We start from the raw sequence: 26598 nt of genomic DNA on the forward strand, positions 1-26598 counted from the left end.
AAAGACATCCAGCTTTAGACCAAGCTCTGCCACTGCCTCCTGGGAAGCCTCAGGAAAATCAGTGTTCTTCCTGGGTTGAGGAGGAGTTATTCTTGTTCTTCTCAAAGATCTTTTTCATGACCAAGACATCCTTCCTGGATGGCTTTAAACCACCCACCTCCAGCTCACTCATCTTGCTCTAGCCTCACTCTGACTCAGACAGCAATTAAATCTTCCCCTGTTCATCTGCTTGCTTCCCTGTTCATCTAGCTTGGAATGTTCTCTCTTCCTGCCTCCATCTCAGGAAACTCTATCCTACCTGTAAAGGTATTTATTAACATGACACTTTGGTAAGTTAAGAATGCATGTGGTAATTTCTAGGGAGATCACTAAAATAATACTAATAGGAAAAGAGAATTTAACTTTCAAACTGGTATAGTGGGAAAAATGGGCCAGGCATGGTGGCTCATGCCTGTAATCCCAGCACTTTGGGAGGCTGAGGCAGGCGGATCGCCTGAGGTCTGGAGTTTGAGTCCAGTCTGGCCAACATGATAAAATCTTCTTTCTACTAAAAATGCAAAAATTAGTCAGGCGTGGTGCACGCGCCTGAAGTCCCAGCTACTAGGAAGGCTGAGGCACGAGAATCACTTGAACCTGGGAGGCAGAGGCTGCAGTGAGTCATGATCGCGCCACTGCACTCCAGCCTGGGCGACACAGTGAGACTGTGTCTCAAAATATATATATATATATATAGCAGTAAATTCATTAAATGCATTAGACTAAATGTTCTGGTTAAAAACCAAAGTATTGACTGGGCACGGTGGCTCAGGCCCACAATCCCAACACTTTGGGAGGCCAAGGCAGGTGGAACATTTAATGTCAGGAGCTTGAGACCAGCCTGGCCCATATGGTGAAACCTCATCTCTACTAAAAATATAAAAATTAGCCTGGCATGATGGTGGAAGCCTGTAATCCCAGCTACTTGGGAGGCTGAGGAATGAGAATTGCTTGAACCCGGGAGGCGGAGGTTGCAGTGAGCCGAGACTGTGCCGCTGCACTCCAGCCTGGGTGACAGAGTGAGACTCCATCTCAAAAAAACAAAACAAAAATGGCCGGGCGCGGTGGCTCACGCCTGTAATCCCAGCACTTTGGGAGGCCGAGGTGGGTGGATCATGAGGTCAGGAGATCGAGACCATCCTGGCTAACATGGTGAAACCCCGTCTCTACTAAAAAAAAATACAGGGCTGGGTGCGGTGGCTCACGCCTATAATCTCAGCACTTTGGGAGGCCGAGGTGGGCAGATCACCTGAGGTCGGGAGTTCAAGATCAGCCTGGCTAACATGGTGAAACCCTGTCTCTACTAAATATACAAAGTTAACTGGGCATGGTGGCGCATGCCTGTAGTCCCAGCTACTCGGGAGGCTGAGGCAGGAGAATCGCTTGAACCCAGGAGGCGGAGGTTGCAGTGAGCTGGGATCATGCCACTGCACTCCAGCCTGGGTGACAGAGTGAGACTCTGTCTCCAAAAAAAAAAAAAAAAATTAGCTGGGCGCGGTGGCGGGCGCCTGTAGTCCCAGCTACTCGGGAGGCTGAGGCAGGAGAGAATGGCGTGAACCTGGGAGGCGGAGATTGCAGTGAGCCGAGATGGTGCCACTGCACTCCAGCCTGGGCTAAAGAGCGAGTCTCCATCTCAAAAAAAAGAAACAAAACAAAACAAAATACAAAGTATTCTGCCCATGTCATAGACAAGGAATTGGGGCAGAGAAGAGTTAAATAACTTAGGCAAGATATAAAAAGTAGCAGATCTACAACTTGAACTTAGCTCTGACTCCAGCTCTGCTGCTTCTCTGGAAAGAAGTCTCATCCTTCCACAATTCTGCAGTCCTTACAGGTCTGTCTCCTCCCTAACCACCAATCCTTCACAGCTGCATAGTGAGTTCTCAAGCCATGTGTATGATACTGGGGCTCCCAGGACAAAGCTGGACTTTCCTTGGCCAGAATAGTGTTGAGCTGTGGACATCTCTGGGCTCATGATGTCCAGGACAAGGCTTGGCTCCAAAAGGGTTTGTAAGCATGCATCAAACTCCTTGTCTTTAGAATGGAAGAAGGAAGATGATGATACCTAAAAGAGGTGTTATCAGAATTTAGACAGAGTAGGAGTGTGGGAAGGAACCCCTGGCTTCACAAAGATGTCCTTCCCCAGCCAGGAATCCTGGGAATAATGAGCCATGGGCCACTTGCCTACCAATGTACCCAACAACGTATCTTTAGAAATCACCAAAGTCACAGGAAATTCTTCCCTGGAGTATTCCTCATCCAGTACGTATTCCTCCAGTTTTTCCACAAGTATGCACTATTTTCCTGCACACCTACTTGTACTTTGGACTGAATGTACTCATTTGCTTACTCATTCAAGACATTTCTTTCAGAACCATTTTATAGCAAAAAAAAAAAAAAAAAAAAGGAAAATAAATAAAAGAAAAAAAGACATTTCTGAGTCCTCTTTCAAAGTGTCAGAATCCATGTCTTAGAATATTTAGAATGGGAACTCAACATTTTTATTTATTTATTTATTTATTTATTTATTTATTTATAGACAGAATCTCCCTCTGTCACACAGGCTGAGGCCGGAGTATGGTGGTGCAATCTTGGCTCACTGCAACCTCCACCTCCTGGGTTCAAGTGATTCTCCTGCCTCAGCCTCCCGACTAGCTGGGATTACAGGCGTGGGCCACTACGCCTGGCTAATTTTTTTATTTTTAGTAGAGATGAGGTTTCGCTGTGTTGGCCAGGCTGGTCTTGAACTCCTGATCTCCGGTGATCTGCCCGCCTCGGCCTCTCAAAGTGCTGGGATTACAGGAGTGAGCCACTGTGCCCGGAAACATTTTTTTTTTTGGAGATGGAGTCTTGCTCTGTCGCCCAGGCTGGAGTGCAGTGGTGCGATCTTGGCTCACTGCAAGCTCTGCCTCCCAGGTTCACGGCATTCTCCTGCCTCAGCCTCCCGAATAGCTGGGACTACAGGCGCCTGCCACCGCGCCCGGCTAATTTTTTGTATTTTTAGTAGAGACGGGGTTTCACCGTGTTAGCCAGGATGGTCTTGATCTCCTGACCTCGTGATCCGCCCGCCTCGGCCTCCCAAGGTGCTGGGATTACAGGCTTGAGCCACCATGACCGGCCGGGATACATTTTTAAATAATGCAAACAATACCATTTATTGAGGCCTTATGTGTGCCAGATACTATGCTAAGTGCTTTAAATGTATTCTCTTTTAATTCTCACTACGACCCTGTAAGGCAAATGTGGTTGTTATCTCCATTTTATACAAAAGAAAATTGAGGTTCAGAGGGATTAGGAAATTTGCCCAAATTTCTTTTTCTTTCCTTTCTTTTCTTTTTTTTTGAAGACAGACTTTCACTCTTGTTGCCCACGCTGGAGTGCAATGGCACCATCTCAGCTCACGGCAACCTCTGCCTCCCCCGTTCCAGCAATTCTCCTCCCTCAGCCTCCCAAGTAGCTGGGATTACAGGCATGAGCCACCACACCCGGCTAATTTTTTGTATATTTAGTAGAGACAGGATTTCACCATGTTGGCCAGGCGGGTTTCAAACTCCTGACCTCAGGTGATCCACCTGCGTCAGCCTCCAAAAGTGCTGGGATTACAGGCGTGAGCCACCGTTCCCGGCAGGAAATTTGCCTAAATTTCTTTTTTTTTTTTTTGAGACGGAGTCTCACTCTGTGGACCAGGATGGTGGCTCGATCTCAGCTCACTGCAACCTCTGCCTCCCAGGTTCAAGCAATTCTCCTGCCTCAGCCTCCTAAGTAGCTGGGACTACGGGGCGTGCCACCACACCCCGGCTAATTTTTTTTGTATTTTTAGTAGAGACGGGGTTTCCCTCTGTTAGCCAGGCTGGTCTCGATCTCCTGACCTCGTGATCTGCCCGCCTCGGCCTCCCAAAGTGCTGGGATTACAGGCGTGAGCCATCCCGCCTGGCCCAAATTTCTTAATTAAATTAAACTGAATTAAATTTAATTAATAAATAAATTTAAACTGAATTAAATGAAATCTGCATCCAGATTTAAACCAGGGTTCTCTGACTCAAAGTCCAACACTTCTACTAATCCCCAACTGAAGAAAATAATTCACTCATTCGTGCATCAAATGTCTAATGTGTACCAACTATGTGCCCTGCCTTAGGGACACCAAAATAAGTCAGTAGAGGAGAGGCTTAAAAATAATTGGGCTTGGAGATTAATGGGCAAGAAATCAAATGTTCTAGAGAGCAGTTATGAAGCTACTGTAACTATCTAGGGAGAGTTAATGACTTTCTAAAGTTCAGCAAAGGCAAGGGAGTGTGGTTGTAAAGGAGGGGTGTTTTGGATGGAGGAGTTGGGGGAAGATGGCTGCAGTCAGTTGTTTAAAGTAACTTTACTATTTGGCCAACCACATATTGATTTTCTTCTTCCTTCAAGTATCTACTGAGCACCTACAATGTACCATGTTTCTTCCATCCACCATCTTATTCCATCTTTACAACCCACCACCTTTTTTTTTCCCCCAGTTGGAGGCTCCCTCTGTTTGTTGCCCAGGCGGGAGTGGCGTGACCGTAATCACAGCTCACTGCAGCTTTAACCTCTTGGGCTCAAACGATCCTCCTACTTCAGCCTCCCTAGTAGCTGGGACTACAGGCGCTTGCCACCACACCTGGCCTTGGTTAATTTTTTGTATAGGTGGGGACTCACTATGTTGCCCGAGCTTGTCTCGAACTCCTGGGTTCAAGTGATCCTCCTACCTTGAACTCCCCAGTGCTGGGATTACAGGCGTGAGCCACCACTCCCAGTCTCCCATTTTTTAAACAAACAAATCAATTATCTCTAATCCCTTGCCATCACCGAAAACCCAGATGGCTTTAAACTCATTTACATTTTAGGTAAAGCCCAGTTCAATTTTGCATTCATGTCTCACAAAGAGGTAGTGGTGGAGGTTTTTTTAAAAATTTTTTTGAGATCACTCTGGAGCGCAGTGGCAGGATCTCCGCTCACTGTAATCTCCGCCTCCCTGGTTCAAGCGATTCTCGTGCCTCAGCAAACCGAGAAGCAGCTGGGATTATAGGTGCCCACCACCATGCCTGACCAATTTTTGTATTTTTAGTAGAGACATGGTTTCATCATGTTGGCCAGGCTGGTCTCGAACTCCTGGCCTCAAATGATCTGCCCGCCTCAGCCTCCCAAAGTGCTGGGATTACAGGCGTGAGCCACCAGCCCGGCCAGTATACGCTTTGCTTTCTGCGCACAGCTCCTGCTATGAGACTCTAAGTCACTAAACAGGTCTAGTTTCTAGAAAATGCCCACCTTTCACTCGAGGCCCCAGGAGGACTTCCAAGAGCCCAAGGCACAGAAAACCGAGGGTAAATAATAGGATACAAAGTGACAACGCTTTAACAGAGGCCTGCCCAAGCATTAGCTCAACTCGTTGGGAAAGCTTGGCAAATGTATCACTGAGAAGATGGGAACATTTGAAATACCCGTCCTTTAAGAATAAGTAGGGGTTCGGCTGGGCGCGGTGGCTCACGCCTGTAAGGCCAGCACTGTGGGAAGCAGAGGTGGGCGGATCACCTGAGTTCCGGAGTTCGAGACCAGCCTGGCAAACATGGCGAAACCCCGTCTCTACTAAAAATACAAAATTAGCCGGGCGCGGCGGCGAGTGCCTGTAATCCTAGCTACACGGGAGGCTACGGCAGGAGAATCTCTTGTACCTGGGAGGCGGAGATTGCAGTGAGCCGAGATCGTGCCACTGCACTCCAGCCTGGGAGAAAGAGGGGACAGACCAAGACTCCATCTCAAAAAAAAAAAAAAAAGTAGTTCATGGGCGAGGTGGCTCACGTCTGTAATCCCAGCACTTTGGGAGGCCGAGACGGGTGGATCACTTGAGGTCAGGAGTTCGAGACCAGCCTGACCAACACGGTGAAACCTCCGTCTCTACTATAAATACAAAAATTAGCTGGGCCTGGTGGCGGACGCCTGTAATCCCAGGTACTTGGGAGGCTAAGGCAGGAGAATCGCTTGAACCCGGGAGGCAGAGGTTGCAGTGAGCCGAGATTGCGCCAATGCACTCCAGCCTAGGCGACAACGCGAGACTTCATCTCAAGAGAAAAAGAAAAAAAAAGAATTAGGGATTCTCCACGTGCAGCTGGGAAAGACGTTCCAACAATCCTCATTTGTACCAGGCCCTTTGGTGGGACAGTCCCTTAGGGCATCTCTAATGCTCCTAATGTCTATCCTAGAAATTCAGGGAGGGAAAGAATGTGCTGGGGCAAGCATGGGTCAGGAGAGAATAGGGTCAGGATTTAGGGCCCTGAAGCAGCCTCAGGCAAACTCTTTGGACAGACAGACCTTCCAAGAGGGCCCTCAGGCTCCGCACGTGGTCTGGGCAGGAAGTGCGGGCAGAGAGACTAGGAAGCCTTCCCAGCAGCGCCCGCGGACCGGGGCAAGGAAAGGGTCGAATAGTTACCATGCCATTCTGGGGCCGTCCCTCTGATTGGCCCGAGCTCCCTCAGCCCGTGTCGCAGCGCTCCAAGGAAGGGGGCGGAGTCTCTATGTTGCGTCACCACTCTTCCCGACACCCCGCCGGTGCTTCCCAATCTAGCCATTCACAAGCCCACTTCGAGAGGCCCTGTGTGACGTCACGACTCGCTCCCGCCAACCGCGGCGGCGAGGGGCGGGACTCCACGGCCCTCTCACCGCTCCTACCCTGTGCCTCCCCGAACTCCTTGTGCCCCTCCTCTTCCCTCTCGCCCCTTCCCCCCTCACGTTCGGTTTCAAAAGACGCGTTGCCCAATGAATAACAGGGTCGACCCAGAGTGGCGGCCGCATGCACCAATTCGCGGACGGCGAGGGCGGAGCGCTCGCAACGAGCCTCTGACGCCGGGCGGCGTGTGACGCAGTCGGGCCCTCTGCGCGCTGCGCCCGAAGCGGCGGTCGGTAGCAGGGGTGGTAGGGGCGGCGGCGGCGACGGTTTCGTGGGGGCCGCGCGCTGCTCTGTGAGCGGCGGGTGGCATACGGGCCTGGGCCCGGACTCCTGACACTTCCCCTTCTTCACCGAACCGCGGTAAGTCGGGAGCCCGAGCTGCAGCGGCCGAGACCGGCAGGTTTCTCCTCCCTTCCAGGCGGGCGGACGCGCGGGGCGTCCCAGGGCCTCTCCGCTTCGAAGTCTCGCGCCGCGGCGCGACCTTCTGGCCTCAGAGAGGGGCGGTACTGAGGGCCCGGAGGCCGGGAGGCCCGGGTTTGGAGGCCCTGGGAGAGAATGGATATCAGTGGGGTCTAGGCCTGGAGGTCTACAGTTGCTGCCCACGCGAGTGGGCGTTTGTCTGGTTGTACTCATTCATTCAGTGGTGTAGGAACCCCACGGTGGGCTGGCCTTTCCGGGGTCAGCGCCTTGAGACCCTGAATACGGTCTGCCCCGCACTTCCTTGACCGTCATGTGGGCCTGGGCTTTATTTGCCTTGGCTTCTCCATAAGGGAAGTGGGCACCCCGAGGATTATGGTGAGTCCGAAGTTTGGGAGATTTTTAAGATAATATCTGAGAATAGGAGTCGGTTCGGTGGAGCAAAAGGTTCTTTTCTATTTTCCCACGTGTTCAGTGTAAAAGCCAGATGAGGAGAAAGATTGAGTTTCTGGATTACTATAGCCATAAGGACTTTAGAAATTGTTTAAGTCAATCCGCCTACCTTACATCAGTTTTGTAGATGGGGAAACCGAGGTCCGGAGTAACAGGCAGGATTAGCCAATGCCAGATCTTTGACAGTCTAAAAATTTTTCTACTACCTCATCCTCCCTGGATATTTCAGTCTCCCATTATTAAGAATTCCCTTTAGGAGGTCGGTGCGGCATGGACATTAGGTAGCTAAACGTAGATACAGTCTTCACAGCGTTTTCCGTTTAGTTGCTACCAGCTCTGTTCACGGGTAAGGTGGAAGCTTCGTTAGTGGTACCCTAACCTAGACCTTGAGAACTAAACTTAGAAGATGGTTAAAGAATGTCAGCGTTGTTATGTATCGGAAACAAATCGATAAAACTACAAGCCATTGTTTCCCTTTCTAAATCTGAATTTTTTTGACTTGTGTCAGCTGATGAGGACTCGGAGTCAGTTAGGGATTTATAACAGTACTGGCATAGAAAGCAGGAAATATTGACAAGACTTAGAAAGCCAGGCAGGAGTCCGTTTGTAGTAGTTGTACCTCGGAACTCATGGCTCTTTTCAGGTACAGAATTCAAAGTGAAGTATTATAGTAGAATAAGGTGAGGAAATAAAACTCCGTTTTGGAGGAAGAAGCTAACTGGAATAAAGAGAGAAAAGAGCAGTGATCATTCCCTGTGACGGTCTTGTCAATTCAAACAGAAACTCGAATTAACTGGGTTACAGTATGTTTACCTGGTGGAGGAAGTTAGGGTACTTAAAAACCAAAACTAGAGGTTGGACAGGATAAAGGTACTGGGAAATGCTTGGGTAAAATTATTATTTTTGACTCTTCAGATTTGATGAAATTGAATTAGTCGACCCTTGGTTCTGTTCACATCAGTAAGATTGTTACTTTGCTCTTGTATAGATGACAAAGCATAAACTCAAAACTAGTAGTGCAGAAGAGAATCGTAGTCTAAATAAATAGTAAAACGTGAACAGGGTATGTTTTCCGTGACGTTTTCTCAGTTCAAGCATCACCCTCTTCTGGGAAGCTTTTCTTGGCATTCTCTTCTCTGCAAGCTTCCATAACACTTATTTGATACTTCTATTTATAGCACATATCATTTTTATTTTAGCTGTTTTTTTTATTAGGCTGGTAAAATATTTTCATCTTATCTTTGTTGTCCAGTTGCTTGCCACATAGTAGGCCCTCAGTAAGTGTGTTTACTTGAATGAATAGACAAATATGGAGGAGTTATACCTAACAGTAGTCAATAGAGAGGCTCCTGAAATATGGGGCCCAGATAAGATGGTTCCTGCTGTTTATATGTTATGTGATACTTTGGTCCCTGACATTTATTTGTTTATTTATTTATTTAATGAGATAGGGTCTCACTCCATCACCCAGGCTAGAGTGCAGTGGCGCAATCTTGGTTCACAGCAGCCTCTACCTCCTGGGCTCAAACAATCCTCCCACCTCAGCCTCCCAAGTAGCTGGGACCACAGGTGTGCACCACCGTACCCAGCTAATATTTTTTTGTATTTTTTGGGTAGAGACAGGGTTTCGCAATGTTGCCCAGGCTGGTATCGAATTCCTGGGCTCAAGCCATCCCCCACCTCAGCCTCCCAAATTGCTGGGATTACAGGTATGAGCCACTGTGCCCAGCCAGTACCTGACTTTGTTTATGTCTACTAGGTCCTAGATAACTAAGAGCAAGTAGAATTTTTAAGGAACTAAATTTACAGCTTTGAAAAATTATATTATTTTCTTGTAATATGATTTATGTGGTGGTAGTTAACCTGGAAAGTAAAGAATGATGGCACTAATGTTTAATTTCCAATAATGAGACTATATGGAGTTATGCAATTTGTTGAAAGGTTAGGGAACTAAGAAACTCAGAGATTTCAGGATAAGTATTGGCTGAGCATGGTCACTCACTCCTGTAATCCCAGCACTTCGAAGGTCAAGGCAGGTGGATTGCCTGAGCCCAGAAGTTCAAGACTAGCCTGGGCAACATGGGGAAACCCTGTCTCTATGAAAAATACAAAAATTAGGCAGGTATGGTGGCATGCACCTGTACTCCAGCTACTCAGGAGGCTGAAATCAAAGAAACACCAGAGCCCGGGAGATTGAGGCTGCAGTGCTGTGATTGCACCACTGCGTTCCGGCCTGGGAAGCCACGTGAGGCTGTGTCTCAAAACAAAACAAAGGCGTGGTGTGGTGGTTCACGCCTGTAATCCTAGCACTTTGGGAGGCCAAGGCGGGTGGATTGCCTGAGCTCAGGAGTTTGAGACCAGCCTGGGCAACATGGTGAAACCCCATCTCTACTTAAAAAAAAATACGAAAAATTAGCTGGGCGCGGCGGCACGCGCCCGTTGTCCCAGCTACTCTGGAGGCTGAGGGAGGAGAATTGCTTGAACTCGGGAGGTGGAGGTTGCAGTGAGCCGAGATGGTGCCACTGCACTCCAGCCTGGGCGACAGCGAGACTCTGAAACAAAACAAAACAGTACGTATTAGAGGCAAGGTAGGTAAACATTTCCTGAGAACTTGGTGCATTCTTTTTGTTTGAAATTGACCCTAAGTATTTGGCACAGTATGGCTCTAGAGAAAGGTTTCTCAGCTTTGGAACTTTTGAGACTTTGGGCCAGATAATTATCGTGGGGTCTCTGTTGTATATTGTAGGATATTTAGCAACATTCCTACCTCTACCCATTAGATACCCATAACACATCCTCTGCTGGTTGTAATGATCAGGAATGTCTGAAGAAATTGTCAGAATTGCCCTTGATTGAGACTCCTACTTTAGTGGAAGTATTTCAAATGTATTTATTTATTTATTTATTTATTTATTTTATAATTTTTTTTTTTTTTTTTTGAGACAGAGTTTCGCTCTTGTTGCCCAGGCTGGAGTGCAATGACGTGATCTTGGCTCGCTGCAACCTCTGCCTCCTGGGTTCAAGCAATTTTCTTGCCTCAGCCTCCCGAGTAGCTGGATTACAGGTGCGTGCCACCATGCCCAGCTAATTTTGTATTTTTAGTAAAGACAGGGTTTCACCATGTTAGCCAGGCTGATCTGGAACTCCTGACCTCAAGCAATCCACCTGCTTCGGCCTCCCAAAGTGCTGGGATTACAGGCGTGAGCCACCATGCCCAGCCATAATTACCACATTGAAGAATTTGTACTTAATTCAGTGTAATGGGAAATACTTGCAGTTTTTTTTAGTAAGGAAAGAAAAATTCTTAAAAATATAGCGGTAGCTGGCCGAGCGTGGTGGCTCACACCTGTAATCCCAGCACTTTGGGAGGCTGAAGCGGGTGGATCACAAGGTTAGGAGTTTGAGACCATCCTGGCCAACATAGTGAAACCCTGAATCTACTAAAAATACAAAAATTAGTTGGGCACAGTTACATGCACCTGTAGTCCCAGCTACTGGGAGGCTGAGGCAGAGAATTGCTTGAACCCAGGAGGCAGAGGTTGCAGTGAGCGCAGATGGCACCACTGTGCTTCATCCTGGGTGACAGAGCAAGACTCCATATCATAAAAAAAAGACCTCTAAATGTACCAGTCTTTGCATTCTGACACATGGTATGTTGTTTTGGTTGAAGAATATGAAGAAAATCTAGCCTCATACAGATACATAGTTGGAAAAGAGAAGAGTATTTTAATAGCCTTTTCAGATAATTCTAACTGCTCTTTGACACTACAGTCAAACCTTTTTATTTGTTTGTTTTTTTTGAGACGGAGTCTTGCTCTGTTGCCCAAGTTGAAGTGCAGTGGCGCTATCTCAGCGTACTCCAACCTCCGTCTCCCAGGTTCAAGCGATTCTCCTGCCTCAGCCTCCTGAGTTGCTGGGACTACAGGTGCACATCACCACGCTGGGCTAATTTTTTGTATTTTTAGTAGAGATGGGGTTTCGCTATGTTGGGTTTGAACTCCTGGCCTCAAGTGATCCGCCTGCCTTGACCTCCCAAAGTGCTGGGATTTCAGACGTGAGCCACCATGCCCCGCCTCAGACCTTTTTAAAGGTTCATTACAGTATGGAATCTGAAACTGTGTCATTGAACTTTTGTACTCTGTTGTATTAAAAACCATTGGTCTGTGTTGTACTTTGAATGTACCTTTACACTTCTGTGATTTTATAACGTGTGTTGGTTTTGAAATTATTGATTTACTGAGTTATGCAGATCTTCTTTTTTTGTTGTTTTTTTTTGTTTGTTTGTTTTTGAGACAGAGTCTCGCTTTGTCACCCGGGTTGGAGTGTCGTGGCACAATCTTGGCTCACTGTAACCTCTGCATTCCGGATTCAGGTGATTCTCATGCCTCAGCCTCCTGAGTAGCTGGGACTACAGGTGTATACCACCACACCTGGCTAATTTTTGTATTTTTTGTAGAGATGGGGTTTCAACATGTTGACCATGGCTGGTCTGGAACTCCTGACCTCAAGTGATCTTCCCGTCTCGGCCTCCTAAAGAGCTGGGTTACAGGCATGAGCCCCATCGACCTGGCCCAGATCTTCCAAATGTTGACAAATTTAATTATACAGTTGTTTCTGTTTCCACCCATCTCATCAGATAAGTCTTTTTAAGAATTGAGAAGCTTATGACCTGATAGTGGTGAATACATGTTTTTTTTTTTTTTTTTTGAGATGGAGTTTCGCTCTGTCGCCCGGGCTGGAGTGCAGTGGCGCGATCTCGGCTCATTGCAAGCTCCACTTCCCAGGTTCACGCCATTCTCCTTCCTCAGCCTCCCGAGTAGCTGGGACTACAGGGGCGTGCCACCATGCCTGGCTAATTTCACGCCTGTAATCCCAGCACTTTGGGAGGCTGAGGGGGGCGGATCACAAGGTCAGGAGATCAAGACCATCCTGGCTAACACGGTGAAAACCCGTCTCTACTAAAAATACAAAAAATTAGCTGGGCGTGGTGGCGGGCACCTGTAATCCCAGTTACTTGGGAGGCTGAGGCAGGAGAATAGCATGAACCCGGGAGGCAGAGCTTGCAGTGAGCCGAGATTGCATCACTTCACTCCAGCCTGGGCAACAGAGCCAGACTCCGTCTCAAAAAAAAAAAAATTAAAATGGTATTCCATGAGAAAAACAACTACATTTAGCTTTCAAAAGTAATCACAGGTGGTTTGCCCCTTGATATCCTTTGTATTTCAGTAAGCAGAAGTTTTTGAGTATTTCCCAATACCGAATTAAAAAGAATTGTGCTGTAGTGTTGAGAAATAATACAACTAATAATTTTTGCTGCTTCATTAAGGACCCTTTTAAGTGAAAGTGGAATTTTTTATATTGTAAATGGGTGACAGTGAAGAATTCAGTGAGTGTTGGTTCAGCACCATTTGGGGTTGTTGCTTTGATTCATGTTGAGTTTCCAGCATTTTTGCACACCATTGATTCATTTATAGTGAATGCAAGGTCATTTCCCTTTAATTGGCAGTGTTCTTTCTCTAGGAGCTCTAGGCTCTAAACTCTAGAAGCATTGGCTGCTGGGGTCAACAATAGCTTTGTCTTGGGCAAATAGATTCTTGTGCCTTAATTTCTTCCTTGTAAAATAGAGAGAAAAATACCTACATCATTGGATTCTTGGGAGGTTTACATGAGATAATTCATAAACAGCATTAGAACAGTGCCTGGGACATAGTAAAAACTCAAATGTTATCTTGTATTTCTTCTTGGGGGGGGTTTCAGCTTGGGCCAGTTTAACATATTTGAAAGGATAAAGGCTCAAATGTGATATGCCTTTAAACTTTAATGGGTTTATTTCTGTCTCTAGGATTACTTTTTTTTTTAATGGATTTTACTACATTTTTGGAGTAAAATCCAAACGGAATGGAAAATAGTAATGCAAATATCTGTATTATCTAGATCTTTTGTTATTTGTTTGTTGAGACAGAGTCTCACTGTGTTGCCCAGACTGGAGTGCAGTGGCATGATCTCAACTAACTGCAACCTCTGCTTCCTGAGTTCAAGCGATTCTCCTGTCTCAGCCACCCGAGTAGCTGGAATCACAGGTGTGCACCACCACTATCAGCTGATTTGTGTATTTTTAGTAGAGGCGGGGTTTTGCCATGTTGGCCAAGCTGGTCTCAAACTCTTGGCCTCAAGTGATCTGCCCACCTTGGCCTCCCAAAGTGCTGGGATTACGGGAATGAGCCACCGCATCCAGCCTTGTTATTGTTAATAGAGGAAGTAAAATGTTACATGTTCTTTTTCTGATGAAGTCAGTGGTCACAAACTGAAAACCCACAGGAACCAGGCAGTTGATGTAAATGAGTGATATTGGGTGGGTATTGTGGCACTTTGGAGAGTGCATGTTCTCACAGAAGAGAGGTAGATAGAGGGAATTGCTACTAAGCTTCAGCCTGTCATTGCCATGAAGTGATTACAGTCATAGTTTGGTTAATTATCAGGTTTTTCATGAGAAGCCAAAAATCCATTGGTTTTTTTTGGTTGTTTTTTTTTTTTTTTTTTGCCACAACCGTATTTTTAATTTTTTTTTAATTTTATTCATTTATATTTTTTGAGACGGAGTCTCACTCTGTCACCCAGGCTGGAGTGCAGTGGCACGATCTCAGCTCACTGCAAGCTCCACCTCTGGGGTTCAAGCAATTCTCCTGTCTCAGCCTCCTGAGTACAGGCGCCTCCACCTGGGAGTACAGGCGCCTGTCACCACTCCCAGCTAATTTTTGTATTTTTGGCCAGGCTGGTCTCGAACTCCTGGCCTCAGGTGATCCTCCCGCCTCTGCCTCCCAAAGTGTTGGAATTACAGGTGTGAGCCACCGCGCCCAGCCAAGGGTGTGCTTTAGAGTAACTTGAACTTTTTCTGAATGCAAATGTCTATACCCCAGCCATAGACATTTTGGTTCAATATTTCTAGGATGGAGCCTGGGGGTTTGTATTTTTGTTTGCTTGCTTGCTTGCTGGAGTGCAGTGGCACCATTGTAGCTTGCTGCAGGCCTGCACTCCTGGGCTAAAGTGATTCTCTAGCTTCAACCTCACTAGTAGCTGGGGCTACATACAGGTGTGCACCACCATGCCTCGGTTTTGTTTTGGGTTTTTTTTGTTTTTTTTTTAATAGAGACAGAGTCTTGCTGTGTTGTCCGAGCTGGTCTGGCTTTAAGCAGATCATCCTGCCTCAGCTTCCCAAAGCATTGGGATCTACAGACGTCAGCCACTGTAACCAGCTGGAGTTTGTATTTTGAAAAGCTTGCCACCTAATTCTGATGTGGCCCTCTAGAATCACTGGTTTTAGTGAGCTTTGTTTAATCAAAGGAGTTACTCAGTTTTTGGATATTGAGATAAAGAACTTAAGTATTTAATTTTTTTTTCCTAGGAAATTTCAGGAGAGAATATTTCTGTAAAGCATTTATTTAAGGGACAGCCTTATCTTTTTCAGTGTTGCACAAAATGTTTGGGTATTAGAACGACTAGAAGTGTTAGTGGGACACTAGAATTTGGGGAAGACCTCAAAATGCAATATTTAATTCTATTATATGAGCACGGCCTGAGTTTCCTAGAAGAAAAGACTACTCTTTACATACATTGTGTGGCTATAATAGAAAAATCATCATACCTGTCACAAAATCCAGATGAGCGTGATTGTTTTCAGAGTTTTTATACTGAAAGTAGTTTACTTATTTATTGTCTCCTAGCAGATAAGAGGTAGCAGGCATCTAAATTTAAGGAAAATTTGTGGAGGGGGAAAGCTCTTTTGAGTAAACTATGCAGCTATTTTTATTCAGACGGGGAACCAAACTTTTCTTTGTAGGCGTTCTTGGAACAGTTTGGTCCAGTTCCTTAAATGACCAGGTCCATAGTTTGGATACAGGAGTGAAATAATTTATGTGAGGTGAGGGTTTTTGTTTTTGTTTTTGAGACAGAGTTTCGTTCTTGTCACCCATGCTGGAGTACAATGATGCGATCTCAGCTCACTGCAGCCTCTGCCCCCCAGGTTCAAGCAGTTTTCCTGCCTCAGCCTCCCAAGTAGCTGGGATTACAGGCATGCACCACCACGCCTGGCTAATTTTTGTATTTTTAGTAGAGACAGGGTTTCACCGTGTTGGCCAGGCTGGTCTCGAACTCCTGAGCTCAGGTGATCCACCCGCCTTGGCCTCCCAAAGTGCTGGGATTACAGGCGTGAGCCACCGCGCCCAGCCAAGGTGAGGGTTTTTTTATTTGTTTTTGAGACAGGGTCTCACCCTATCACCTTTGCTGGAGGGAAATGGCTTGATAATGGCTCACAGCAACCTCCACCTTCTGGGCTCAAGCACTCCTCCCACCTCAGCCAACGGAGTAGCTGGGACTACAGTCCCGTGTCACCACACCAGTCCAACTTTGATTTTTTGTGGAGACAGGGTTTCACCATGTTGCCCAGGCTAGTCTTGAACTCCTGGGCTCAAGCAATCAGCCCGCTTCAGCCTCCCACGCTGTCAGGATTAGAGGTGTGAGCCCGCTGTGCCTGGCCAGAGGTGAGGGATTTTCATCAAAGGTTTTCTGTAATCTTAGAAGTAGAAGATAGATAAGTAGGGGACTATAGAGAATAGTCTTAAAACGTAATCTCAAAGAGAATGTCAGGGCACCAGAATCTCTGGGATTTAGAGATAGAAGGTGGGGCGTTCATAATTTGAAAAACATTTACTATTACCATGTTTTATATCCCTCGAAGGTAGGGGAGAAAGAAACTTTTTAATGCAAACTATGGAAAATAAAGCCTTGGCCGGGTGCGGTGGCTCGCACCTGTAATCCCAGCACTTTGGTGGTGTAATCCCAGCACCCAGGTGGGTGGATCACTTGATCAGGAGTTTTTTTAAGACCAGCCTGGCCAACATGGTGAAACCCTGTCTCTACTAAAAATACAAATAATTAGACAGGCATGGTGACACACGCTTGTAATCCCAGGTACTCTGAGACTGAGGCAGGAGAATAACTTGAACCAAGGAGGAGGAGGTTGCAGTGAGCCACTGCACTTCCTTCTATCTCAAAAAAAAAAAAACGAAAAGAAAACCTGACAAAAAAGTTAGCTTTTTAGGTGGTTGGGATAGCAGACTGTGGTTATAATTTTTGATGGATATGATTCATAACCTCCTATGTGGATCATATAAACATCTTGCCTTGTAGACCTGAAATATTTATTGATTAAAAAGGGGACTTAGGTTAAAAAAAAAAAAAGATTGAAAACATTGTTTTAAATGGATGGTTCATGTTGGGGTCTGAAGTTTAACCTCACATGAAGTTAACCTTACTGTTCAGCTCAGGAACATTGTAGATTAAAGATCATTTTACAAGGTTTATTTTATCATACAGTTTGAGGATTTTGAATGAGAGTATATACTATAGTTTGAATAAGCCTAAGTTTGTGGAATGATAGATTTTCTAAAACAATTATATTCCATTTTGTGGTCTTTAAGAGAGTGATAATGTTTTCTTCTTCCCAGCTTTCTGAAACAAAGACTCATTTTGAAGATGTTTAACAAATCATTTGGAACACCCTTTGGGGGTGGCACAGGTGGCTTTGGCACAACTTCAACATTTGGACAGAGTAAGTTTTTAAAAAGGACAAAAGAGGGGGAAACCTTAATCTCCTCTTACTAAGAACAAATCCACTCTGATAAGCTTTAGGTGGGAATTTTATTTGTACTTTTGTATTTATAACAAAGTCGTCTTGAAAAAATAACTAGGATAAGATCTCTTTAACAGTTTTTAAGAAAGTAGAAATAAATTCTAAGTTTTCATGGCCTTCTTCTGATTGTCAGTAGAAGATACTTAAAATATTTGTATTATTTTGGTTGACAGAAAGTTATAATTTGTTACTAATTTTCAGACCAGAAAATAATTCTCTTAATGTTGAAGTCTAAAATGCAGTTATGAAATAACTGCCCTGGAATTTACCCTGTGAACATGATGTGACATTCAGATGTCACAGAAATGTTAAAATGTGGAAGTGTCTAATCCCCATCAACCCTCCAGAGATCTACCTCCCTTCCTACCCAGTATCGTATATGACTAATTGCCTGAAGCAATCCTTATTTACATTTAAACTTTTTGTTAAAAATTTTTTTGGAGGTTTTTTTTTTGTTTGTTTGTTTGTTTGTTTTTTACCAGAAAGTCCACCCCCCTGCAAAAAAAAAATTTTTTTTTCCCGGTAAAAACCAGAAACCCTGCTAGACAAATCCTAAAAGAGCTGTGACACTTCTTTAAAAATGTTTATACTCATCCAAGGCTGGAAAGAATGGTATAATGAACTCTCATGTACTTATATCCCAACTTTAACAATCAGCATTTTCCCAGACTTGTTTGTATCTCTTTCTTTCCAGGGGGAGGAGAGCATCTTAACAAAATAAATTAAATCCCAGAAACTTTTCTCTAATCGATGATTTTTTTTTTTTTTTTTTTTTTTTTTGAGATGGGATCCTGCACTGTCACGGAGACTGGAGTGCATTGGCACTATCATGGTTCACTACAGCCTCAACCTCCCAGACCCAAGCAATCCTCATACCTCAGCCTCTAAGTAGCTGGGACCACAGTTGCACACCACCATGCCTGGCTCATTTTTCCCAGCTTGCTGTAACTTCCACCTCCTGGGTTCAAGCAGTTCTCCTGCCTCAGCCTCCTGAGTAGCTGGGATGACAGGTGCACGGCACCATGCCCAGCTAATTTTTATATTTTTAGTAGAGATGGGGTTTCAGCATGTTGGCCAGGGTGGTCTAAAACTCCTGACCTCAAGCAATCTGCCCGCCTCGGCCTCCCAAAGTGCTGGGATTACAGGTGTGAGCCACTGTGCCTGGCCTCCTAGCTCATGTTTAAAATTTTTTGTAGAGGTGAGATCTCGCCGTGTTGCCCAGGCTGGTCTCCATCTCCCGAGCTCAAGCAGTTCTCCCGCCTAAGCCTGCCAAAGCGAGGGGATTACAAGCATAAGCCACGGCACTGGGCTAAGGATTCTTTAAGAAGCATAACTAACAAACCTCTATCATACCTAATAAAATTAATAACAGAGGAAGTTTTTCTTTTTTTCTTTTTTTTTTTTTTTTTTTTGAGGTAGAGTCTCGCTCTGTCACCCAGGATGGAGTGCAGTGGCGCGATCTCGGCTCACTGCAACTTCCGCCTCCTGGGTTCAAGCAGTTCTCCTGCCTCAGCCTCCCTGGTAGCTGGGACTACAGGCACCTGCCACCAGGCCCAGCTAATTTTTTTTTTTTTTTTTTTTTTCTGTATTTTAAGTAGAGACGGGGTTTCACCGTGTTAACCAGGATGGTCTCGATCTCCTGACCTCGTGATCTGCTCGCCTCGGCCTCCCATATATCTCTCATCAAAAACTATAGAATTAGAATCTCTGGAGTTGAAACCTGAACGTGTATATTTTGAAAAAGCTTCCTAGGTTGTTCTGATGTGTTCCCCTAATGAAAGACCATTTATCTCAGTGACTATGGAGCGTCACTACTTTTTTTTAATTTTTAGTAGAGGCGGGATTTCACCATGTTTGTTAGGCTGGTCTTGAACTCCTGACCTCAAATGATTCGCCCGCCTCGGCCTCCCAAAGTGCTGGGATTACAGATGTGAGCCACCGCGCCCGTCCAGCACTTTTTTTTTTAACCTATGAACATCTGTAACTTTTATTGAAACGTCACTCCTTTTGACTTCAAATTTTCATACTTCCCCTGGAGACGATGAATAAAATGTCTGTGGCTTAGTTTTTACTCTGTAATTCATACTGTGATGGGATTTTGAAAAAATGTTTTCAATTAGACTAGTAGTTCAAATGCAGAATTTTTTTTGTTTTTTTTTTTGAGATGGCGTTTCACACTTGTTGCCCAGGCTGGAGTGCAATGGTATGATTTCGGCTCACCGAAACCTCTGCCTCCCAGATTCAAGCGATTCTCCTGCCTCAGCCTCCCTAGTAGCTGGGATTATAGGCATGTGCCACCACGCCCTTCTAATTTTGTATTTTTTAGTAGAAACGGGGTTTCTCCATGTTGGTCAGGCTGGTCTTGAACTCCCGACCTCAGGTGATCCGCCTGCCTCGGCCTCCCAAAGTGCTGGGATTACAGGCGTGAGCCACCGTGCCCAGCCTCAAATGCAGAATTTTAAGAAACATTAAAACGCCTTTTCATTTGGTCATCTTATGTAGATTTTATTCTAAATTCTAATTTACTCTGGATTTTGCTTTTTCAGATACTGGCTTTGGCACTACTAGTGGAGGGGCATTTGGAACATCTGCATTTGGTTCTAGCAACAATACTGGAGGCCTGTTCGGAAATTCACAGACTAAACCAGGTAGGGGCTTTATTTGTGATATAACTGGTTTGTTTGTAGCTAGTATAGGAATTGACTTAGTGGCTCTGATCTACTTAACTTTTTCCCTCCTTCTCCATCTCCTCAGGAGGATTATTTGGAACCAGTTCATTTAGCCAGCCAGCTACCTCCACAAGCACTGGCTTTGGGTTTGGTACATCAACAGGAACAGCAAATACCTTGTTTGGAACTGCAGGCACAGGGACCAGTCTTTTCTCATCCCAAAACAATGCCTTTGCACAAAATAAACCAACTGGCTTTGGCAGTAAGTAGGACATCACTGGAGTTCTGCATCTAATAATTTGGTTTGCTTATTGAATGTGTTGTCTTTTCTCCTTTTTTCTATGTTCATCTACCTTCTTTTCCTACTAAATGGCAAAAATAAGAGGAAAACTTCAATATGTACTGAAAAGGTTAATAGGCTGGAAAGGAAGAGAGTATGTACATTTCTATAAGGATAGAAATTTGAAGCACTGTTATTTAAGGGATATGCAGAGGAAGAGCTTCCTGATGCAGAATGGCCGGAGAAAGGATGAAAAGCCAGGTCAGAGTAGTGTAGTTCATGTTAAGACGGGAGAATTTCAAGGAGGAATGTGTTATAGTCAGCCGTATTGTGCTGCAGAGGCACCTTCTTCTTGTCTCTGTTTTATATTTGGTATGAAGAGACTAGAGCAGGAATGACGTAATGGACATGACATGGTTACTCTTCCATTCTTTGTCCATGGCAGATGTTTTTAGTTGATGGCTTTTTTCACATTAAGTCCAAACATGACTTGGGGATACTTCTCCACACAGCACTGTACTTTGAGGCAACCAGTGCTACTTCATCAGGTATGCCTTATCAAGTGATGCCATTCCTGGCACAAGAGCATGGAAGACTGAATAGTTAGCCAGCCATCAGTATTTTCTTCCCTTTTTTTTTTTTTTTTTTTTTTTTTTGAGATAGAATCTCGCTCTGTCGCCCAGGCTGGAGTGCAGTGGCGCAGTCTCAGCTCACTGCAAGCTGTGTCTCCTGGGTTCACGCCATTCTCCTGCCTCAGCCTGCCGAGTAGCTGGGACTACAGGCGCCTGCCACCATGCCTGGCTAATTTTTTGTATTTTTAGTAGAGACGGGGTTTCACCATGTTAGCCAGGATGGTCTCGATCTCCTGACCTCGTGTTCCGTCTGCCTCGGCCTCCCAAAGTGCTAAGATTACAGGCGTGAGCCACCGTGCCCGGCCTGCCATCAGTATTTTCCAGAGGGAAAGTTGTTTGTATAACATTGAAATATTTAACCATAACAGTATATAATGCAGTCTAAGGTACTAATTCAAAAGAAGTGTGCCTATTTGCTTTAAACTATCTATTAAGACATGTTTTAGAAAGAAGTAATAGCAGTTTGCCAGTGAGAAATCATAGTACTCTTTAACCTGGTAATTAGGATGTTACTAATTCTAAATATTGGCATATAAATTTCTTTGTTTAGTGACATTTCTGGCACCATATGTATAACTTTTTTTTTTTTTTTTTTTTTTGAGACGGAGTCTTGATCTGTTACCCAGGCTGGAGTGCAGTGGCACCATCTCTGCTCACTGCAACCTCCGCCTCCCCGATTCAAGTGAGTCTCCTGTCTCAGCCTCCCGAGTAGTTGGGCCTACAGGCGCCTACCATCATGCCTGGCTAATTTTTGTATTTTTAGTAGAGGTGGGGTTTCACCATATTGGCCAGGCTGGTCTCGAACTCCTTACCTTGTGATCCACCCGCCTTGGCCTCCCAAAGTGCTGGGATTACAGGCGTGAGCCACCGCACCTGGCATAACTTCTTTAGAAGTATTGTCTCTCATACTTTCAGCAATATATTCCTTAGCAACAAGTAAATTCATCTATGTGTAATTTTTTTTTAGACTCAGCTTTTTGTAAAAGTAAAGTAATCCAACGATTTGCTATTTCTTTATTAGTTTCTATAAAGTAATGACAGTGGCTGCTAATTTTTCTGAAATTTTGGGGGGTGAAATTTTACATTAACCTATATTTGATTTCTCTAATAGGACCACTTGTATATTCTGAAATTTTTGGTTATATGTAGGTATATGTCATAATGTATGTAAATAAAATGTACTGTGACCACTCTTGAAGTCTGTGACAAGATGTTTTCAGAAAGACAAGTTCATTCAGCATCTAGTTAAATGAGAAAAGGAGAAATGAGATAAAATTTATGATGAAACAAAGTATTTCTTTTAAGTTGTCTTCCAAGTGTGACCTTAGGGCTTTATGGACACTTAGCTGACCAAAGGATTCAGACTTTGTTTCACTTGAAAGTTGTGAGCCTGGAAGTACGTATCTTTCTGTATGAAATTTCTATTTGGGCTGGGCACTGTGGCTCACGCCTGTAATCCCAGCACTTTGGGAGGCATAGGTGGGTGGATCACGAGGTCAGGAGATCGAGACCATCCTGGCTAACACGGTGAAACCCCATCTCTACTTTAAAAAAAAAAAATATATACAAAAAATTAGCCGGGTTGGGTGGCGGGCACCTGTAATCCCAGCTACTCGGGAGGCTGAGGCAGGAGAATGGCGTCAACCTGGGAGGCGGAGATTGCAGTGAGCTGAGATCACACCACTGCACTCCAGCCTGGGCTACACAGCGAGACTCCATCTCAAAAAAAAAAAAAAAAAAAAGAAATTTCTATTTGAATATATTTGCTTGGGAGACTTGAAAGGTAAAAAATTTCAGGATGTGAGATCAGGTGCAGTGGCTCACACCTGTAATCCCAACACTTTAGGATTTCGAGGTGGGAGGATTGCTTGAGCCCAGGAGTTTGAGACTAGCCTGAGCAACATGGCAAAAGGCAGTCCCTACAAAAATTAAAAAAAAAATTAGCTGGGTGTGGTGGCGCATGCCTGTGGTCCCAGCTACTTGGGAGGCTGAGGCAGGAGTATTGCTTGAGCCTGTGAGGTCAAGGCTGCAGTGAGCTGTGATTGCACCACTGCACTCCATCCTAGGAGACAGAGCAAGACCCTGTCTCAAAAAAAAAAAAAAATTGAGGAAGTGAAGTACTGTGACGCTAGTGCCATAGCCCAATTCCAATGCATCTTATACATTCTTAAATTTCTTACTGTTATCATCTCATTTTTCTTTCTTATTTTTAGATTTTGGAACCAGTACTAGCAGTGGAGGACTCTTTGGAACCACAAATACCACCTCTAATCCTTTTGGCAGCACGTCTGGCTCCCTCTTTGGGCCAAGTAGTTTTACAGCTGCTCCTACTGGGACTACTATTAAATTTAACGTATGTATTTTCTCCCAATCTTTGTGGAATGTTTTTTCCCGCATGTATATTTCTTTGCAGGATGAATTGTAAAATTGCTTCTCTTTCCAGCTTAGCTTGATACTGCCTGAATGATGTGTTAAAAACAAAATCTATAAATAGTTGTATAGTAGACAGGAAAACTTGTGAAATGCAAATCTAGATTATGATGTATATTTGAATTAGGCTCATCCCAATAAAATTTGTATTCATAAAACTTTATTATCATCTGGTGTAAGGTAGAATTTGAATTTACTGTGTTAAGAATTTGCTTCTGAATGGTCAACTGTTGATTTTTGTTTGTTTGTTTTTGTTTTTTTTGTTTGTTTGTTTTTTTAAGACGGAGTTTCGCTCTTGTTGTCCAGGCTGGAGTGTGGTGGTGCAATCTCAGCTCACTGCAACCTCTACCTCCTGGGTTCAAGTGATTCTCCTGCCTCTGCCTCCTGAGTAGCTGGGATTACAAGAATCCACCACCACACCCAGCTAATTTTTTTGTAGTTTTAGTAGAGATGGCGTTTCACCATGGTGGCCAGGCTGGTCTCGAACTGCTGACCTCAGATGATCTGCCCGCCTCTGCCTCCCAAAGTGTTGGGATTACAGGCATGAGCCACCATGCCCGGCCTGGTCAACTAATCTTTATGGGAATAAAGAATAGGGGGCAAATAAGAGTAACTCATCAGCATTCTGTACCAGATGAAAAATATAGGTTTTGTTGATGAAATGGCTAAATGGGGCTGTAAAGTTTTGTGTGTGTGTGTTCTTTTTTTGAGAGGGGTTGGGTGGAGGGCTAGAGTGGAGGATTTTTTTTACAGAAACATATGGAATGCCACTTGATGTAAATGGGGGATTCTTAGGGTATGCTGGAGGTGCGGTTAGCCTAATGGAAATCTTTGGCAGAAATAAAACTTGTTAAAATATACTCCAGAAAATGAAGAATTTCTCAGGTAAATTGGTTAATTCATAGTACTAAATTTACAACCCTGAATTTAAAGTTAAAACATAAAATGATAGTGAAGCATACTGTGTGATGCCCTTTGGAAAGTGCAGTAGTTGAGAAAACTGGCAATACAAGCAGGAATCGTTAGTTTTACTTATTGTGCCTTTTTCCTTATAAGGTTATCGGGGAAAAACAGGTTTCCGTATTTCCTTTTTTTTTTTTTGGAGACAGAGTCAGCCAGACGGTAGCGCAGTGGTGCAATCTTGGCTCACTGCAACCTCTGCCTCCTGGGTTCAAGCGATTCTCCTGCCTCAGCCTCCCAAGTAGCTGGGATTACAGGTACCCACCCAAGCTAAGTTTTGTATTTTTAGTAGAGATGGGGTTTCAACGTGTTGGCCAGGCTGGTCTTGAACTCCTGACCTCAAGTGATCCACCCACCTCGGCCTCCCAAAGTGCTGGGACTGCAGGTGTGAGCCACTGCGCCTGGCCAGTTTCTGTTTTTTGTTGTTGTTGTTGTTGTTGTTGCTGTTTTTTGAGATGGAGTCTCACTCTGTCGCCCAGGCCAGAGTGCAATGGCACAGTCTTGGCTCACTGCAACCTCCATTTCTCTGATTCAAGCGATCCTCCTGCCTCAGCCTCCTGAGTAGCTGGGACTACAGGTGTGCGCTACCACGCCTGGCTAATTTTAATTTTTTATTTTTTAGTAGAGACGGGGTTTCACCATATTGGCCAGGCTGTTCTCGAACTCCTGACCTCATGATCCACCTGCCTCGGCCTCCCAGAGTGCTAGGATTACAGGCGTGAGCCACCGCGCCTGGCCCTCCGTGTTTTTTTAATGAAGCATTACAGGGCAGAGTAGAAAGGAGAACTTAGATATAGAGGTTTAAAGGTACATATTGGGTAAAGCTTTCTTTATGCATAATATTACATGTATTTTAGCATGTAATTGGATGGCTTGGGTTATGGGATTAATCCCTGGGTTTGTGATTACTTTGTTACTAAGATTGATTTATTCAGATAACTTTGATGTAGGGAGAGATCAGAAATGCAGTATATTTAATCAAGCACCCTTGAAACCATCTCAGTATAAAAGACCTGGGGGGACTAGTTTTAGAGTTGAGTGGTTGAAAAATTGTATCTGAGAGAGTAGGAATATAAAACTTGGACCTACAAATTTGCTTTTATTTAACTTTGCAGCCTCCAACTGGTACAGATACTATGGTCAAAGCTGGAGTTAGCACTAACATAAGTACCAAGCACCAGTGTATTACTGCTATGAAAGAATATGAAAGCAAGTCACTAGAGGTCAGTAAAATACAATACAGAATGTCAGTCTAACCTTTTGATTTTACTGGAATGCAGCTTTTAAAAATGGTTTTGATTTTCTTTAGGATAGAGTGGTTCAGTTTGGGTTTATGTAAAAAATTAACATTAACCAAATTATTTTTAAAAATCAAGTATTATTTATAGATATCTACTTGTTTAGGCAGGGATAATATTCAGGGGTATGTGAAGGTCTAGCACCCCTAATGGCCTTTTTTGTTTTGAGAGGGGCTTTTTTGCCCAGGCTGGAATGCAGTGACACAGTCACAGCTCACTGCAGTCTCAGCTTCCCAGGCTCCACATCCTTAGTCTCCGAAGTAGCTGGGACCACTGGCATGTGCCCCACGCCCAGCTAATTTTTAAAAATTTTTTTGTAGAGGTGAGGTCTCACTATGTTGCTCAGGCCAGTCTCAGACTCCTGAGCTCAAGCGATCTTTCTTCCTCAGCCTTCCAGTGTGCTGGGATAACAGGCATGAGCCACTGAGCCCAGTCTAATCGTCTGTTCTGATCGGATGTTGCTTCTATTACACTGGGCAATGTGTATGCATGCATATGAAGGTGTTTTTAGTAAAATTATGCAAAGTACAGCTTAATAAAAGTTAGGGGTTTTTTTTTTTTTTTTTTTTTTTTGAGACAGTGTCTCACTCCATCACCCAGGCTGGTGTGCAGTGGCACATCTTGGCTCACTACAACCTCCACCTCCCAGGTTCAAGCAATTCTTGTGCCTCAGCCTCCCTAGTAGCTTGGATTACAGGTGTGGGCCACCACACACAGCTAATTTTTTTTTTTTTTTGAGACGAGTCTTGCTCTGTTGCCTAGGCTGGAGTGCAGTGGCGTGATCTCAGCTCACTACAATCTCTGCCTCCTGGATTTAAGCAGTCTCCTGCCTCAGCCTCCTGAGTAGCTGGGATTGCAGCTGCACGCCACTATGCCCAGCTAATTTTTGTATTCTTAGTAGAGATGGGATTTTGCTACGTTGGCCAGGCTGTTCTTGAACCCTGGCCTTGTGATCCATCCACTTCGGCCTCCCAAAGTGCTGGGATTACAGGCATGAGCTGCAGCGCCCAACCACATTATTTACTTTTTAATGGCTGTCTTTCAACA

At 44.7% G+C, this 26598-nt stretch overlaps 2 protein-coding genes and 1 non-coding gene across 22 annotated transcripts in view; 1 reads left to right on the top strand and 2 right to left on the bottom strand.

Annotated features, from left to right (window-relative positions):
• PGAP2 (post-GPI attachment to proteins 2) overlaps positions 1-6732 on the bottom strand; it is a 28169-nt gene extending 21437 nt beyond the window's left edge. The window contains exon 1 of one of the 4 annotated variants that reach the window (XM_009246762.4): positions 6485-6732. In XM_009246762.4, coding sequence (XP_009245037.1) covers positions 6485-6626 — 142 coding nt within the window. In that variant the 5' untranslated portion in view covers positions 6627-6732. The remainder of the gene's footprint in view (positions 1-6484) is intronic. The other 3 variants (XM_009246764.4, XM_009246763.4, XM_054525968.2) reach the window with 3 other exon arrangements.
• Positions 6657-26598, top strand: part of NUP98 (nucleoporin 98 and 96 precursor) — a 118815-nt gene continuing 98873 nt past the window's right edge. For 6 of the 17 annotated variants that reach the window (XM_063728161.1, XM_063728162.1, XM_054525956.2 and 3 more), the window contains exons 1-6: positions 6670-7084; positions 17098-17201; positions 19829-19930; positions 20037-20213; positions 23077-23216; positions 25369-25476. In XM_063728161.1, coding sequence (XP_063584231.1) covers positions 17126-17201; positions 19829-19930; positions 20037-20213; positions 23077-23216; positions 25369-25476 — 603 coding nt within the window. In that variant the 5' untranslated portion in view covers positions 6670-7084; positions 17098-17125. Of the gene's footprint in view, positions 7085-10540; positions 10659-11341; positions 11520-17097; positions 17202-19828; positions 19931-20036; positions 20214-23076; positions 23217-25368; positions 25477-26598 lie in introns of those variants that run through there. The other 11 variants (XM_054525949.2, XM_063728159.1, XM_054525954.2 and 8 more) reach the window with 6 other exon arrangements.
• On the bottom strand, positions 17796-17854 carry LOC112135603 (U7 small nuclear RNA). Its single transcript, XR_002916863.1, has one exon. It is a non-coding gene; the product is annotated as a U7 small nuclear RNA (small nuclear RNA).

This window comes from Pongo abelii, chromosome 9 (assembly GCF_028885655.2).
Source record: "Pongo abelii isolate AG06213 chromosome 9, NHGRI_mPonAbe1-v2.0_pri, whole genome shotgun sequence".
NCBI classification, from domain to species: Eukaryota; Metazoa; Chordata; class Mammalia; order Primates; family Hominidae; genus Pongo; species Pongo abelii.